Genomic DNA, 18,530 nt, shown 5'->3' with positions numbered 1-18,530 from the left:
AAATAACTCACTTTCTAGATTATAGAAACTAAATAATATGTCTGTCTACCACACTATAGGAACTAAATAGCTATTAATCTTTTCCAAAAAAAAAATGTGATCTGGAAACAACCAATTCAATACAAAAAATATACGATAAAATTATTATGTTTTAGAAAATGATAGACACACCTCATATATATTAATATATACCAATGTAGAATTGAAAACAAAATATTTATATAAAAATAAATGAAATAAACATTTGCACGGTTGCACGGATCGAGATCTAGTTTTTTTTTTAAATTTTATTTTTCTCTCTGCTATTGAATGATATAAATTAAAACAGTATCATCTATTTTAAATAAAATATTGAAAATAGTACTGCAAAAATCTATGATCAAATTTAACTATTTTACAATACCGTGATTAAAATATCTTCATCGATAATTACAGTTGCAAATTATAAGCATTAAATTCCAAAATTAAAAATAAATGATTTATGTTCAAATCATGTTCTGAAATACTAATTACAATTTTTCAAATGAATCCACACCTTCTGAATATTTGTAACTAAATTCATTGTTAACTGTAAACCCAAACGCCAAACGATAGGTGTTTAAGTTTTACCAAAAAAACTATAGGTGTGTTGGATTTTAAATTATGAAACTCGACTTCATATTTTTCCGAATAAGCCAAAATAAATAAATTGGATATTGAAATAATTGAAGCCTAACCCATTTAACTAATTGAAATAATACGTTTGCCTACTTAAAGTTTGTGTGGAGCGAATTATATTCAGAGCAAAATCTAATCCACACGTGGGAAATGATCGACCACACTTTTTTTTGATAAAAAAAAAAGTTAGATCCGAATCTATTAAATACATAGACCCAATTTTCAAGTGGGAGGTGTAACTCACGGATAGACTTTCTCACGGATATTCAAATGGATAGAAAATTATCAACCACATATTTGCAAACCGAGGTTTCATTTCACTCCGACAAGTCAGTGTGTGTATATTCAAAATATGAATAATGCAAAAACTACAGAAAATAAATATCACATGGGTAATACAAACGAACAAAGAAATATCACATGGAGTTTTTTTTTTCTTATCTAAATTCACAAATAATATCTCTTTCGATAATTTAAAATAGTTTTTTTTCATTGATATGTCCTTCCATGTTTTTCATATGAATTTAATTCAACAAGAAGTAAAACAAAACAAGAAGGAAAGAAAAACGAACATAACGAGAACATCGATGTGAAACCCATTATTTCAATATTTTGTGACGTCTCAACAAGAAGTCTTTGTATATTTTTCATTTTAGTTCTAAGATGTAGTAGCAACCAATGTGTTCCCAATGTCGATGACAAAATATAGAATCACAACCTTAATAAGAAGTCCTTCTCTTATTCAATATTTCAAAAGCTCAAAGCTCAAATCACAAATCAATAATATATTATGCAACACAATATGCATCTTCATATTTATATAACTAGATAACTTCTAGTTTCAATAGTATTACCATAAATCATATTTCCTATTTCTTAAAGATAATCATAACTCACTAAAGAAAAGAAAACTTGTAACATAAGCTTATTCAACATTCTCCCCCTTAAACTTGAACCCATCTCCACTCACATCTTTAACTCCAATCAAATCCCTCATTTCCTTAAATCGTATTCTACCAAGTGACTTAGTAAGGATATCCGCCTTTTGTTCACTCCCCGGAACATGCTCCACTTCGATTTGCTCATTTTCAACACACTCTCGGATAAAGTGAAACCTCCTGTGAATGTGCTTGCTTCTCCCATAGAATACTGGATTCTTTGTTAGAGCGATTGCTGATCTATTATCCACTTTGATAACCACACGTTTACATTCTTCTCCAGCCGCTTCACTCAAGAGTTCCTGCAACCATATAGCCTGCTTTGCAGCCTCTGTAGCAGCCATAAACTCTGCTTCACAAGAAGATAAAGCTACTATCTCCTGCTTCGTTGAACTCCAAGTTATGGGACTCTCTCCAAAATAAAATATGTGACCTGTGGTGCTCTTGCCATCATCGTTGTCAACATTGTGAGAAGAGTCACTGAAACCTAGTAGCTTAGTTCCACCTCCACGCGGGTAATAGAGGCCGAGAGAGCAAGTGCCTCGGAGGTACCTCAGAATCTGCTTTAAGGCAGCCCCATGAGATGCACGAGGAGCTTGCATGTATCTGCTGAGTACTCCAACAGAGAACGACAAATCAGGACGTGTATGCAACAGGTAACGCAAACAACCAATACTTCGCCGGTACTCCTTCTCATCAACCTTCTCCTCGTGAGATTCCTTGGAGAATTGTGCGTTCATCTCCATTGGTACATGAGTTGGATTGCATAAACTCATTCCAGTTTCCTCAAGTATCTTGTGAGCATACCTGTCCTGCTTGAGTGTGATGCCTTTGTTGCTTTGCAAGACCTCTATACCCAAGTAATAGGTTAACTTCCCAAGATCACTCATCTCGAACTTTGTCGTCATCTCTTTCTTAAAAACAATTATAGCCGTAAGAGATGATCCAGTAACCAATAAATCATCCACATAAACCACCACGATGAGGACCTCACGGCTTGCCTCCTTACGGTAGAGTGAAGGCTCTTTTGAGCACCGGTGAAATCCCAAACCACGCAGTATCTGATTGAGTTTTATGTTCCAAGCTCTCGGTGCTTGCCGTAAACCATAGAGGACCTTCTTAAGCTTGTAGACTTTGCTTTCTTCACCTGTAACAGTAAAACCCTCGGGCTGACTGACATATACTTCTTCTTTTAATTCTCCATGAAGAAAGGCGGTCTTAACATCAAGGTGGTGTATTTCCCAACCATATGTTCCTGCAAGTGCGATGATCAACCTGATAGTTTCAATACGGGCCACCGGTGCAAACACTTCATCATAATCAACGCCGTGTCGTTGAACGTACCCTTTGGCTACCAAGCGAGCCTTGTATTTGCTAATGGTTCCATCAGCGTTACGTTTGACTTTGAATACCCACTTTAAGCCAATGGGTTTCATCCCTGCAGGAAGCTCAACCAAATCCCATGTGTTATTCTTTTCTATTGAGAAGATTTCATCTTTGCATGCTTCAATCCAAACCTTAAGTTTCTTAGCTTCATTGAAATCCCACGGTTCCTCGTTAATGATCATTAACAAATGCTCACATTCTACTTCTGCCATGAGAATGTAGTCATCAAGATAGGACGGTTTGTTTGTCGTCCGTGTTGATCACCTAGGTTGAGTGTCGTTTTCATCATCATCAACTTCATCACCATCTTCACTCTCGAGGCCTGTGTCATTATTTATGATGGGAGCGTTATCATCCTCTTGAACACTACTACTCATCCGTCTCATGTTGACCTCGAACTCCCCTGTATCAAGTTGTGTCGCGTTCGTTTTATCGTTCCAGCTCGCATTAGTCTCATCGTTCCAGTTCCAAGCTCGTTCTTCTTCAAATAAAACATCTCGAGACACAACAATCCGTTTGCTTAATGGGTCGAGCAATCGGTAGGCTTTTGATCCTGGCTCTGTTCCTAAGTGAACTAGAGCTCTGGATCTGTCATCAAGCTTTCTTCTTCCAGCAGTCTCTGTTCGTGCGTGGCACACACACCCGAATACTTTAAGATGAGAGAGGTTTGGTTTTCTACCCTTCAAAGCTTCGTATGGAGTTCTTCCTTCCAAGGATCTTGTTGCGACTCTATTAATCAGGTAGGTAGCGTGTCGTATAGCTTCACCCCAGAGACAATTTGGCATACTCATGTGTTTTATAATACTTCTAGTCATCTCTAAGAGCGTTCGATTGCGTCGTTCTACTACTCCATTTTGCTGCGGAGAGTATGGTGCAGTCAGGTGTCGCATAACTCCGTGTTTCTCGCAGTAACTCTGAAACTCTCGCGAAGTAAACTCACCTCCTCTATCAGTTCTCAAGGTTTTGAGTTTTGTATGAGTTTCTTGTTCCACAAGACTCTTAAAGTTCTGAAACTTCTCAAAGGCTGCACTTTTTTCTCTCAATAGTGCAGTCCACATGTAACGTGAGTGATCGTCAATAAGCACGAAGATATATCTGTTCTGCGCTGGTGTTGTCGGTGTAATAGGACCACAAAGATCGGCATGTACTAGTTCAAGAAGCTCTGTTGCTCGATACTGTGTTGCAGGCGGGAAAGCTTTCCTGGTTTGCTTCCCATTCAAACACGACACACAAGCTTCTGTATCACGTTTGAGGTTAGGTATCCCTATGACAAATTCTTTATTGACCATCATAAGCATTGTCTCTTTGCTAACATGTCCTAAACGGGCATGCCATAATGCTCCTTCTCCAGATGCTTTGATTTGAAGACATTGCATGAGATCGGCTTGTAAGGTCACCTTGTACATCCGGTTCTTGGTTCTTGTGGTCTTGATCAACAAGTTTCCTTCACGATCAATCAAGCGAAGCGTATCTCCCTTCATATTAACTTCACATCCTGCCTCAGTAGCTTGTCCCAAGCTGATAATATTACTACGAAGTCCCGGTATATAGTAGACGTCTTTCAGTATCTTCTTCTCACCATCCTTTAGAATAAACCGTATTGAACCTCTTCCCATTATCGAGATTCTTGAGTCATCTCCGAATCGTACTAATCCAGTAATTGAGTCATCAAGTTCATAGAAAAACAATCGATTACCACTCATGTGGTTGCTGGCACCGTTATCAAGATACCACACCTCCATTGTATCAGATTCTGATTCAAACTGCTTAAGTTTCACTTTGTTTTCGTTGAGGTAAACTATTTCGTGCATCATGAGAGCATCTGCTTCTTGAGTCTCCTCGTCCTTGTTTTCCACGGTTTCTTGTAGCTTTAGGGTTTTATCAGGACAATCATTGGCATAATGCCCTTGTTTATCACACTTAAAACATGTAATATGGGAGGCATCTCCACCACGTCCTTGTCTATATGCTTCTCGTTGTTGCTGGAACGTTCCGCGGCCGCGGCCTCTTCCTCTCCAATTGGATCGACCACTGCGTCCTCGACCTCGGTTGTTGTAACCATACCCTTCCATATTCGAGTTGCTATTGGTGTACATCAACTTCTCAGAATTTTCCCGTGTCTCTTCTTCATCTTCTTCATCAGTGATCCTCTCTTCGTATGTTTTCAGTCTCCCCACAATATCCTCAAAACTTGTTGTATTGAGATCCAGAACTTGCTCGAGTAATGCAACAATGTGAATATATCTCTTTCTCGGCAAGCTTTTTAAGAATTTATTAACAAGTTTTGGCTCTTCTATTAGCTCTCCTAAGGAAGCAGATTTAGAAGAAATTTCGGATAATTTGCCAACAAAAGTATCGATTTTATCTCCATCCTTCATCTTGAGTCTATCAAATTCAGCCATCAATGTCTGTAACCTAGCTTCTTTTACACGTTCAGCTCCCACATGGCGTGCTTTTATTGCATCCCATACTCCTTTAGCTGTATCTATATCTCCAACTTGTAAGATTAAGGCTTCCGGTATAGATTGAAACAGAAAAGCGATAGCCATGTTATTTTTCTTCTCGTCTTTTGTTCCAGGGTCTATTACTTCCCATACCTCACTGACTTTAAGTGCTATCTTCATCCTCATGGACCAGACGGTGTAGTTAGAAGAAGTTAACATCGGAAACTTAACAGCGGCAGGGCCGGTGTCTTTGTGTAACACGACTGCATCCTTAATGTCACTCATTGCTGTGTAGTCGTCAAGCAAAGCTTGTGAGGCTCTGATACCAAATATAGAATCACAACCTTAATAAGAAATCCTTCTCTTATTCAATATCTCAAAAGCTCAAAGCTCAAATCACAAATCAATAATATATTATGCAACACAATATGCATCTCCATATTTATATAACTAGATAACTTCTAGTTTCAATAGTATTACCATAAATCATATTTCCTATTTCTTAAAGATAATCATAACTCACTAAAAAAAAAGAAACTTGTAACACAAGCTTCTTCAACAAAAACGATATTTGTTGTCTCCTTTTGCAAGTCGATCCATTACGGTGCTCACATACTCCATGGATATGATTCCAATGTCTGCTTTTATACCATGTTCAGCTTGTTACAAAAAAATAAAAATAAATAAATAAATAAAAATACCATGTTCAGCTGCAAAATCACCGCTTGCCGCCATCGAATAGATTGGATTCAAACTTCGCTATTGGCTTTAACATGTTAGTTTTTCATAAGCATTTGTGTTCTTTTTTTTTTTGGGTAACAAAACATTTGTCTTTTCTTATAATGTATTTTCTTCGAACATATTTAATAAAATAGAATATTATAATTATACTAAAAATATCATGATGGTGAGCGTTGTACTATTTTATCTATTACTAAAGAGTTACATGTATATATGTTGTCATTTTATTTTTTGGTTAAGAAACATTATATATAATAACTTGATGACAACAAAATGAAGAACAAAATTTTCGTTAACTTTGAAAGAATGTAATAGTCAAAATCTTTATTTCACTGGTTACAAAAATTATTGATTATTTATAACAAATCTTCTTATTAAAAAATAAACACTCACGTTTTTATTAAAAAGATAAAAAAAAATAAACTCTCACGTCACTCTTATCTATTATTAAGAGATTATTATACGGCTCCTGAAGGACCTTCCAATCGAAGATAATCATACATGACACCTGTAAAAATACTAGTGACCCGGTTTTGAGTGAGAAAAATCGTATTGTCACCAACCTTAAGCAAGTTTCTCTGAACGCCTATATTGAACAATCTGTATAACCCATGAATTCCATGTCTAGCAATCGCGTTATCCCGACCTACTAACCCAGTCCTAAACATAGGTTTGGAGCTAGGTTCGTTGACCCGAACTAATATATCGGCAGTGTTTGCTGCAGCCAAAGCCATTCGAAGAGTATAATTTCCAGTTTGGGACACTTGTTTTAAGTTAAAAACAATTTTCCATGTCGTTGCTTGAAGTTTCTTTTCTCCAGCTCTCCTGTTTCACAGAATATATTTTCGAATCAATATATTAAGTGAAAATAAAACATTTTTTAATTTAAATATATATTACCTGTTGAGATGTGCAAAGAACCAATCTTTTTTATAGTCACTCACTCCAACAGTAAAAGTAACATCTTCTCGAGGATACGATACTTTGTAACGATCCCATAGACCATATTGTCTAAATCTGTAACGTTATATAGATAAAACACCATTTAGTATATATTTGAAAACAATACTGCGAATCGTTTCTGACCGGGTGCTTAATTCATATTACCTGTCTTCAGGAGCATTTGGGTGATTAGCATATAGTTTGGTCACAAGGGCTGGGTCCGGATCTGGGATATTGAATTCTAAGGCGGTCCGATCCGGTACACCGATCTCCCACAGCGTCGGACCACTTCTTGGCGGCTCATACACTAAGGATCCTACGTTTATTGCCTTACCTACACGTAATGAACAAATGAATTATCTCTAGTCGGATCTATAGGGGTCTATACTTACACACATGTCACATGAAAGAAGTTACATTTGTACGCAAATAAATTAAACATACCTGGTGTAATTATAATTTCACGCTCGTATTTATAGTCACCAATATGTCCGGGAGCCCATGCGAAGAGGTTATATGTCCCAGGTCTCACATTCGCTATTGTGAACATCCCCATTTTGTCTGCTTTTGTCCAAAATTGATATCCCTTTGTCCAAAATTAATATTTATAACTATTAAAAACGCTGTGAATCCACAATGGTGGTGTTACACCAAAGCTCTGCATATTAAAAAAAAATGAAAAATAGAAAAAGGAGAGAGCATAAACTGTCTAGACTCGTAACAAATTATAGATCTTCATGTTTATTTGTCATGATGTGATTGGTATCAATTTTCTTTATATAATTTTTTTATCTATTCTATTAAAACATGAACATAACCTATTGATATAAGTGTGGTCCAACTATTTTAATACAATTATTAAAATCTCTTATTAATCATTAAGAGAAATATTATACAAAGAAAAAAATGAATATGATAAAAACACAAATATAAAAATTAAATTTTTAAAAAAATGTAAAACAAAAAATATATCCGCCCTTTTTAAGAGTGGATCAGAATCTAGTTTATACTACTAAAACATAATAATTCTAAAAATCTATTTAAACAAGGTCGTTGGATCTATTCATTAGCTAATTATTTTTTTATCTTAATTACCTAATATTTTCTTAACAATACAAAGTAACATGAGATACATATCAAATTTTGTGGTTTAATCAATCCCCTTATTACGACATCATTCGTTTATAATAATAACATATAACAGTATTTTATTATACTAGGTTTTATATTTGTGTAGTTTGATAGTTAATATACATATAAGTAAATGTGACAAGAATCTTTCTAATAACGATATATTTACCTCATTTCCTATTTTTATACTATTAAACCCACAAATTTTATCTTCAAATATATTTTGAAAAAATTCCAAAACGCAAATGCTATATCAAAACCATATAAATAAAAGTTTTTATGCAAATCAAGTATACTTTTATATATTAAAAATATATGTCTACTGAATCAAAAAATAATCTGAAGTGCGGATCAAAATCTAGAATTCTTGGATGAGTTCTACCGATAACAATACTATAATATCATATAGTCAAGTCCATGTATTAAATCGTTATACAACGAGTTATGTAGCAAGAAATTAGTAAAATATCTTTTAGTCATCGAAAATTTTCTTATCAAAACTTAGACTACTGCCTATAACATATAGTCGGCATGCCAATGCGTACTATAACTAAACATAAAAATGTAATACCTTGTTTTCGGTTTGCCATGAACCAACTTCGCCAGGTAATGCTAAACCCACAAAAGCAAACTCTCCGTTTAACTTCGACTTGCTTTTGAAGCTATAAAAACAGAATTTCATACATTTAGATTTAAATGAGTATTCAGAAGATATGTAAGACAATATTTAAAAGAAAAAAAATCATAGGAATATATTTGTTTACCTGTCCATGACAGATAGTTGACCCTTAACTGTTCCTCTTTGTTGGCGAAGAGGGTAATCTACTGACTTCACGAAGTCATAAGGCCAGCTTTTAACCTCGGCAGCCAACTAAACAATTGATTTAATGATTTAACAATGTAAATAAGAATAACCATGATGATTCAAACTAATTGATTTCACACGATAACAAGACCTGTCGTTTAGCATCGGTCCACATGAGATCATGAGAGGGGGCAGAGTTAAGATAAACAAAGACAGGACCAAACATCTTCTTCCACGGCACATCACTTGCGTAAGTTGTGTTGAGTTCTTTTCCCGCATAGTGTGTACTTGTAAACATCTAAAACCAAATATTCTTAGTTAAATACGAATAATTAAGAGAATACAATGAAATATATATATCCACTGAATCAACATTATTAAAAATCCTTTTTTTTGTTAAATTAGTTTTTTTTTATAAAAAAAATAGTTGATAATAACACTACCTTTTTTTTTTTTTTTGTTCAAATAATAACACTACCTTATAAACATAAATTCTGTCTTAACTGAGAAAGAATGGACTCACAGAAAGTAAGGTGGGTCCAACATGAGAAGTGAGTTCTTGTTTGACGGGCCCACAAGTACGGAACTCGTTGCTGGCAGTAGTAATCCAGAAGCCGACACGTTGTTCAGAAGCTATCCAACCATGTAGTCTGTTGTCCTTGCCTTCCATTGAGTAAAGATACTTATCGTCAACCTGCGTCACAACCAATCACTTATCTAATGTTTAATTTGATTTATTTAATTATTTTTTTGTATCAACGACTTATTTAATTGTTCAAAGCATATTTATGGTTCCTTATATGGCTATGTACAGTATATTTACACAAATGAAAATGATTTCAATGTAGTTTGGTATTAGCGGTATTATCTATAGTCGGCGTTCAAAAATGTTTTAAGATTTATATACAGTTTCGTATTAATTGTGTAGTCGAAACTTGATTTAATATGAATTAAACTATACAAATTTTGTGGATCGATTTTTATATACCTGCCCTTTAAATAATTTATTTCGTGGTTTTACCAACCGAACCGCTTCTTTGTATTCCAATGTAGCGGCACTACCATCGGTGAGATTTCGATCTGCTTCTAAAGGCATTAGATTCTGTCGATGATCTGCTACAGCCATATAATCGAACCTGAAAAATTTGTTTCGTAAGAGAGGAAAATAAATTTATCAACCAAAACGTTGATTAAATTTATAAGAAAACATAATACTTTTTTTTGAACAAGATACTTAATACTTTTTTTTTTTTTGATAATCGATACTTAATACTTACTTTGTGCTGTTAAGCTTGTAGACGATTCTGGTTTGGTCCATTGTTACTGCCGGCCAACCTTTTAACCTCTCTACCACACCGTACATATACACTCCAGATACACCGCGTCGAATAATATATCTGTTAAAGAAAATTATTTAAAATTAATCTATATCAAGAGCACGCAGCTGATGCTCTAGCTAAAAGAGCTTTGCTTGACAGTGTTCCTATTATGTGATGCCTTCTATTAATGAGTCGGTTGTTAGAAAGAAAAAAAGAGAATCTATATTTAACTTATCAGAAAATAGTGACTTTTTCTGTTGAAAATTGATGTACCTTTTATCCACGTTTAATGGGACTGTCGAGCCGCGTCGAGAGGTATCCCATGTTTTAGAAAATGAAATTTCGACTTGCTCACTTGTTTGACTTATTATTTTGAACTTTTCTCCTATTAAACTGTTAAAACATAATATTCATAGGAAATAAATACACATGTTTTCCAAAAAGGAAACTAAAATTTTAAATTTGTATACTAGGTATTATTTTCTTATATATGAACAAAAATATAAGAAGAGAGATTTTAACACTCACTAATCTGTCTGCGATACTTGTCCTGGTTCATACCATACTATATCCCAATACCTATATATATATAATAAAATAATAATTTATCAAACGAAACATTTTAATATTTTTCTCAAAAGCTATATAACATTTTAGCAAAAAAAGAAAACTTATCGTACACTCGATTCTGGATTCTTGCGTTCAACACATTGTCAAAGCCTTTATACTTGATTCCAGTAACTAAGCCCGCTGGATTCGAGAAGGTGGCTTGGATTATACCATTATCAACAACCACCTTAAAAAAGCAACAAAGTAAGCAACAAATCTCATGTATAACAATTTTTTTGGACCGACGTATTATGATATATCAAAATAATAAATTCTTTTATTAAAAAGGAATAAAACATTCTAGTAGTATATTTAAACGAGGTACTAGAAGATAGAATATTTTGACCCAAAGAAAAATGAAGAAGATAGAATATAAACTTCGATCGTACTTGTTTACCGCCAGATGTGTTAACCGTAACCGCGGCATTATTTGATTCGCTTCTGTAATAGGAAAAATAAACAATTAAAAATAAATAAAAACTGAGAAATTCAATTAAACATGTTCAAAATGCTTGCTTGAATGACTAATGTGTAAATTAAACTGAGGATTATATACGAAAGGGGAAATAATTTAATTACTTTAAACATCTGAATTTTGAGGATAAACACGGTTTTTTTTTATAAAAAGAGGATAAACACGAAATAAAACTAGATTGATACATAGAACCAATATAATTCCACAAACACAAAAAATCAGACAAAAAACACAATTATTATGTATATGCCTTCCATTTTTCCTAAAAAAAGTCACTAGCGTATGAAAATCGATAATCTAATAGATATAAGTTCGTATGTAGAACCCGACTAAGTGAAAGACATACAAGTTACAAGAACGTACCGTAACGTTCGGGAATGAACACCTTGAAGAAGGAATATCAGAACAAAAACCTGAGTCATGACCCGACCCATCTTCATTACCGGAGCTCCGTTTCTCATCTCCTTGGCTAATTCACTGAACCTCCGACAAAGAAAACACAATATCAGACGATATGCTTTCTTATCCCCAAATGATACTCTATGGTCTAAAACTATTTACACACTTAACATACTAGAAATGATTCATAAATACGTACGTTGTCTTATATGATTTCCCTATTTTTCTATTTATTGAGTTCCTTTTCAGCTGTAATTCTTATGACGAGCCTTCTCCACTGAAGAAATTTGTATCACTTGTACAATTTTTTTTTGTTTTTTGATTTACCAATTTTTTTTTGTTTTTACAGTCACTATGTTTTATAACTCTGATCCAAATTGGAGGTGTATTTATTATCAAGAAAAACTGGTTACAACTGCGAATTTTACTGTAAGTACGTGAAAATTTTGTGGTTATTTGATGAACATCTAAGCGCAACCACAAACTTTTTTTTAGTTTTGAGTTTCTGAATATCGTTCAAACATTATCCATTGTTTCCGTTCAATGATATCCATAAATAGCAAAAACTGAATTTGCGTCTATCTTAACTATACAATTAGCCATAATTTTAATGGTAACTATTATTCTATGTAGCCATAAAATGCATTATAATTAATATCCATGAAATTTGAAGCTATATTAGCTAATAAATAAATTGTGACTAAATTAATTCACTCATCTTTTATTAATTTATTAATTATACTTAATATGGACCTTCCAAACGAAGATAGTCGTACATAACACCAGTAAACAAACTAGTATTCCGATTTTGAGTAAGAAAAAATGTATTATCACCAACCCTAAGCAACTTTCTTTGAACATCGATATTGTACAATCTGTATAGACCATGAATTCCATGCCTAGCGATCGCGTTATCCCGACCTATTAACCCGCTCGTGAAAATAGGATTGGAATTAGCTTTGTTAACCCGAACAAATAAATCCGCATTCGTGGCTGCAGCCAAAGCCATTCGAAGTGTGTAATTTCCTGTTTTAATCATTGTTTTTAAATTAAACACTATTTTCCATGTCGTTGCTTGATATTTCTCTTTTCCAGAATATCTGTATTGTAGAAAAATATTTAAAAATCAAAAAAATTAAGTGAATATAAAAAATTTTGAACTTCAAATATATATTACCTGTTGACATGTGCATAGAACCAATCTTTTTTATAGTCACTTACTCCAGCAGTAAAAACAAGATCTTTTCGAGGATACAAAACACTGTAACGATTCCATAGACCATATTGTCTAAATCTGCATTGTTATATAGATGAAACACCATTTAGTATATATGAGAAGTACAATGTAAATCATATCCGACCGGGTGCTTAATTATATACGTACCTGTCTTGAGAAGGATTTGCATTACTAAGATAGAGTTTGGTCAAAAGGGTTGGATCCGGATCTGGAATATTGAATTCTGCTGCGGTCCGATCCGGTACCCCGATTTCCCACAGCGTCGGACCATTTCTTGGCGGGTCGTACACTATTGGTCCTACGTTTATCTCCTTGCCTACACCAAAACAAACACGCAATGAAACGAATAACTTGCCCTTGTTGTGTACCATATTTTTGGATATTAGCTAATAATTTATTAACTAACCGACATTAATGCTTCTTTTGTCGGATCTAAAGTGGACTTTACTTACACACATGTTACATTTTGTATGCAAGTAAATGAAATATACCTGGTGTGATGATAATGTCGCGCTCGTATTTATAATCTCCAATAAATCCGACAACCCATGCGTAGAGGCTATAACTTCCTGGTCTCACATTCGCTATTGCGAACCTCCCCCTTTTGTCTGCTCGTGTCCAAAATTGATATCCCTTTGTCCATAATTAAAATTTAAAATTATTAAAAGCCGTCACTAATCAGTCTTTACTCTTTACTGTGGTCTTGTTGTCAAGTCCAGATATTACGCCGTTATATAGCATAAAATAAATACTTCATCCGTTTTTTAATGATAGACTTTTTTGAAAAAAAAATTGTTTCACAGAAATGTATTTTTTGTGTTTTCTATGAAAAAATTGTAAATTTCAAAAAAAATTAATTGACTTTATTGAATTATTATTAGTTAAAAGTTATTGAAAATTACAGAAAACGATACATTTATTATGATAATTTAATTTGTTTTCTTAATGTGTGAAAATACTAAAAAGTATTTTTACGGAACGGAAAAGGGTATCTTTTAGTCATCGAAAATTCTCATACCAAAACTTAGATGGTTGTAGCATATAGCCGGCATGCCAAATATTATTAGTATAACAAAACAACAATATAATACCTTGTTTTCGGTTTGCCATGAACCAGCTTGACCAGGTAGTGCTAAACCCACAAAAGCAAACTCCCCGTATAACTTCGACTTGCTTTTGTAACTACAAAATTCAATGTTTTTTTCTTAAACCAGTGTTTCACACATTTGGAATTAAATGGTATTCTGAAGATATGTAATATTTGAAAGAAAAGGTCAGAGGAATGTATTTGTTAACCTGTCCGTGACAATTAGTTGACCCTCGACTGTTCCTCTTCGGTGGTGAAGAGGGTAATCAACTGACTTCACGAAGTCATAAGGCCAGCTTTGAACCTCGGCAGCCATCTAAATAATTGATTCAACATTGTAAATGTAAATAACAATAACTGTGACAATACAGACTAATTGAAAGCACACCATATCGAGACCTGTCGTTTAGCATCCGTCCAAAGGGGATCACTAGAGGAGGGAGAATTGAGATAAACAAAAACAGGACCGAACATTTTCTTCCACGGCTCACTGCTTGCATAAGCTGTATTCATTTCTTTTCCCACGTAATGTACACTTGTAAACATCTAAAAGCACAATATATTAATTACATCCAAATAATTAAGAGAACCAAATGAAATACACAGTTCACTGAATCAGCATATTGATTTTTTCTTTTAAAATGTCTACGTTCCAAATCGAGTCGGAGGTTTCAAGTTCACTGAATGACCATTATTTTTATTCATTCATTTAAACTAAAATTACATATATATATATATATATATAGTTTATTAAATTTTTAGCTAAAATCAAGAAAACTAAAAGTTTATGATTATTATAGGTTTTAACTTTTTGCATCTTATATAAAAAAGGGAATACATCATAAAAAGTTTATATAGAAAGGAAACCGAATTTCCTTAGGGTTCGAATGGTGATTATTATGGAAACAAGATGAACGAATATAAAATGAACGCAAAAAAATAAAATTACATGAATGAAAATGAATGGTTATTGCATCTCAAATTTAACAAAGAATAGTTTTGTTTTTTTATTTTTTTACAAAAAAAGAATGGTAAGGAATAAGAAGAAAAATCTATTCTTTGTAAATGATGATATTTTTTAGGGAATATATTATTCCAGGTTGTTCCCTGGTCACTATTCATATCTTAGTTTTAATTTAGGCCAGTCCAACTTTAAAATATGATTTTTAACATGTTTATCCAAAAGAAAAGAAAAAACTTTAAAATATGAATAATACATTTTGTTTTGTTAATAATAGATTCAGATTGTGTGTTTAATGAGAAAGGATGGACTCACAGAAAGTACGGTGGGTCCAACATGAGAAGTGAGATCTTGTTTGACGGGCCCACAAGCACGGAACTCATCGCTGGGAGTAATCATCCAGAAGCCGACACGTTGGTCAGAAGAGATCCAACCATGTACTTTGTTGTCCTTGCTTTCCATCGAGTACATATACTTATCGTCAACCTGCGTCACAACCATTCACTTTTTTTTCACAACCAATCATTTACCTTGTTACTATATTAGAGGAGTCTGGTTTAAATAGTTAAGGTTTATAGACATTTATTTATTTTAGTGGAGTCGAAATTTGATTCTGTATGCAACTATCTATAAAAATTTATGGATCGATTTTTTTATACCTGCCCTTTAAGCGTGTGATTTTGTGGATTCATCAACCGAACCGCTTCCTTGTAAGCCAATGGAGCGGCAGTGCCATTGTTGATATTTCGATCTGCATCAGAAGGCATAACTTTCTGCCGATTATCTGATATAGCCATAAAATCGAATCTGAAAAAAAATTTGCGTAAGAAGGAAAAAATAAAATTTATTAGCCACAATATTTTTGGAATCAAACATTAATTAAAATTTTAATAAACATAATTGTTTTTTTTTCATAATTGTTACTTTGTTGTGTCAAGCTTGAAGACAATTCTAGTTTGGTCCATCTCCACTTGCGGCCAGCCTTTTAACCTCTCTAACACAGCGTACATATACACTCCAGATACACCGCGTCGAATAATATATCTTTCCAAAGAAATTATTTTAAATGATCGATCTATATTTAACTTAATCGAAACGAAATCTTGGAACTTTTTTTCTGTTGCAAATTGATGTACCTTTTATCAACGTTTAATGGGGCTATCGAGCCACGTCGAGCCATTGTCCATGTTCTTGAAAATGAAATTTCGACATGCTCACTTGTTTGATTTATAATATCGATTTTTTCTCCTTTTAAACTGTTAAAACATAATATTATCAGGAACAAATATGTTTTGTGAAGTAAATTATATATGTGTAAAATAAATGATTATTTAGATTATATATGAACAAAAATATACAAAGAGAAATTTTAATACTCACAAATCTGTTTGCGGGTTTTTTTCTGGTTCATACCATACTACATCCCAATACCTATGTATAATAAATAAATATCAAGCGAAACATATTAATACTTTTATCAAAAACTATGTAAATTTATATCTTTTTTATATGAATTTATATCGTACCCGCGATCCTCGATTTTATCGTTCAACACATTGTTAAAACCATTATACTTGATTCCAGTTATTAAGCCTGATGGATTCGAGAAGGTGACTTGGATGATACCATTATCAACGACAACCTTAATAAAACATCAAAGTAAGCAACAAATCTCATGTACTCCACAAACTAAAACAACAAAGAAAGCAAAATAATACTTGGAGTATTATTTTTTTGGACCGAAGTATATTCTAAAAGAATAAAACATTTCATAAAAATAATAAAATATTATAGTAGCATATTTAAACCGAATATGAGAAGATGAAATAAGAACTTCGACCGTACTTGGTTAAGGCCAATTTTCTTAAGCGTAACCGGGGGAGATGCGAGGTTTTGTCCCGGTTTAGCGATATTCGATTTGTTTCTGTAACAGGAAGAATAAATAATTAAAAAATGAAGAATTTTAGTTAAACAACAGACAATTATCATCTGTCCCTTCATATTAAAAAAAAAAAGTCACTAGCGTATGACAATCGATAATCTACCGTAAGAACCCGACTCAGTGAAAGACAGAAGTTACGAGAACGAACCGTGACGTTCGGGAATGAACACCTTGAAGAAGAAATATCAGAACGAAAACCTGAGTCATGACTCGAGCCATCTTCATTACAATAGCTCCGTTTTTCATCTCCTTCTCTGACAAAGAAAATAGAAGATTTTGCCCCCAAAAAAAAAAGAAGATCAGACAATATACTATATATCCCAAAATGACACTCTATGGTCTAAAACTATTTTTTTAACATTAAATGGTCTAAAAATATTACACATTTAACATTTTTTTTAAAGAACTTTACACATTTAACATAACTACAAAGTATATCGTAAACACGTACGTTGACTTAGAAAAATTCACAATTTTTCTTTTTCTTGAGTTCCTTTGCAGCTTTGGTTCCTCGGAGAGGAAGAATTAGCCCTCTTCACTGAAGAAAGTTATATCTCTTGTACGATATTTATATTTCCCTATTTGATTTACCAGTGTAATAAGATCTATTACAATCTCTAATTAACAAAAGAAAAAAGAGAGATCACTATCCTTTATAACTCAGATCAACAGATTTGTTTCCTTTACATGTTTTGACATACATATAATCTGTTAAAATAAAGTCACTAAAAATCTACTGTATAAGAATCATGATTGGACAAATTCATTACTATATAACATATTTAAGAATATAAATAGCAAATAAATCTTATTAAGGTATTTATTAAATATCTCAGAATAGTAACTTTTAATCAATTAATTTAATTTAATTTAATTTAATATATTAATCTTTTGTTTGTTAAATATTTTTTTTTCTGTTTTCTTGCAAAATTAATGTGAAATATTTTTTTAGGTATTGAATTAATTTATATACAAGAAATTATACAATAATTTTGGTTACAAATTAAATTACATATAAATTACTTTTTTTTGGTAACCACACTAAACTATATTATACAATTTTTATTGAATGCTACATACAATCATATAGCAAATGGTTGTTCATATTTAAGATATCAATTTTAAAGTTAGATACTCTGTTATATAATATACTTGCTATGTAAATAACAAAAACTAAATTCTAGATTTTCCATCTAAAATCCAAGATACCATAAATATTCTCTAAATAGATATAAAATTGTTTGTTATGAATATTTTCAATTCTAAACAAATTAACTCTGATTGTTTGTTACAAATTTTCTTATAAACATTAATAATGTTAATTTAATAATTTACCTTCAATATATTTTTGAACCAATAATTTGACATAATTTTTATACATCTAATGTCCATGCTTGATTAAATAATACCATTAAATTTTTTCGAAGCTTTATACAAAATGTTCAAACTTTAGTTTC

The 18,530-nt window shown here is 32.8% G+C and overlaps 3 protein-coding genes across 3 annotated transcripts in view; all 3 read right to left on the bottom strand.

The window, feature by feature from the left end:
- The window catches only part of LOC103835100 (probable disease resistance protein RPP1), a 531,820-nt gene that overhangs the window by 221,416 nt on the left and 291,874 nt on the right, over positions 1-18,530 (bottom strand). The window lies entirely within an intron of this gene.
- LOC103835062 (rhamnogalacturonate lyase-like) lies at positions 6,580-12,192 on the bottom strand. The gene is made up of 16 exons (XM_009111161.3): positions 12,046-12,192; positions 11,811-11,924; positions 11,362-11,413; positions 11,044-11,159; positions 10,892-10,942; positions 10,637-10,756; positions 10,322-10,441; positions 10,033-10,180; positions 9,568-9,738; positions 9,196-9,342; positions 9,004-9,110; positions 8,811-8,901; positions 7,553-7,694; positions 7,274-7,442; positions 7,067-7,183; positions 6,580-6,991 (listed from the first exon to the last, which is right to left on the bottom strand). The coding sequence occupies exons 2-16, from the start codon at positions 11,906-11,908 to the stop codon at positions 6,625-6,627; spliced, it is 2,016 nt and encodes a 671-aa protein (XP_009109409.1). The 5' UTR covers positions 11,909-11,924; positions 12,046-12,192; the 3' UTR covers positions 6,580-6,624.
- LOC103835061 (probable rhamnogalacturonate lyase B) lies at positions 12,556-17,674 on the bottom strand. Its single transcript, XM_009111159.2, has 16 exons — positions 17,525-17,674; positions 17,222-17,327; positions 16,977-17,055; positions 16,658-16,773; positions 16,512-16,562; positions 16,268-16,387; positions 16,056-16,175; positions 15,791-15,938; positions 15,447-15,617; positions 14,570-14,716; positions 14,380-14,486; positions 14,175-14,265; positions 13,575-13,716; positions 13,231-13,399; positions 13,024-13,140; positions 12,556-12,946 (listed from the first exon to the last, which is right to left on the bottom strand). The coding sequence occupies exons 2-16, from the start codon at positions 17,317-17,319 to the stop codon at positions 12,589-12,591; spliced, it is 2,034 nt and encodes a 677-aa protein (XP_009109407.1). The 5' UTR covers positions 17,320-17,327; positions 17,525-17,674; the 3' UTR covers positions 12,556-12,588.

This window comes from Brassica rapa, chromosome A08, assembly GCF_000309985.2.
Source record: "Brassica rapa cultivar Chiifu-401-42 chromosome A08, CAAS_Brap_v3.01, whole genome shotgun sequence".
Taxonomy (NCBI): Eukaryota; Viridiplantae; Streptophyta; class Magnoliopsida; order Brassicales; family Brassicaceae; genus Brassica; species Brassica rapa.
The sequence above is the reverse complement of the archived record's forward strand: the minus strand, read 5'-3'. Positions and strand labels throughout refer to the sequence as shown.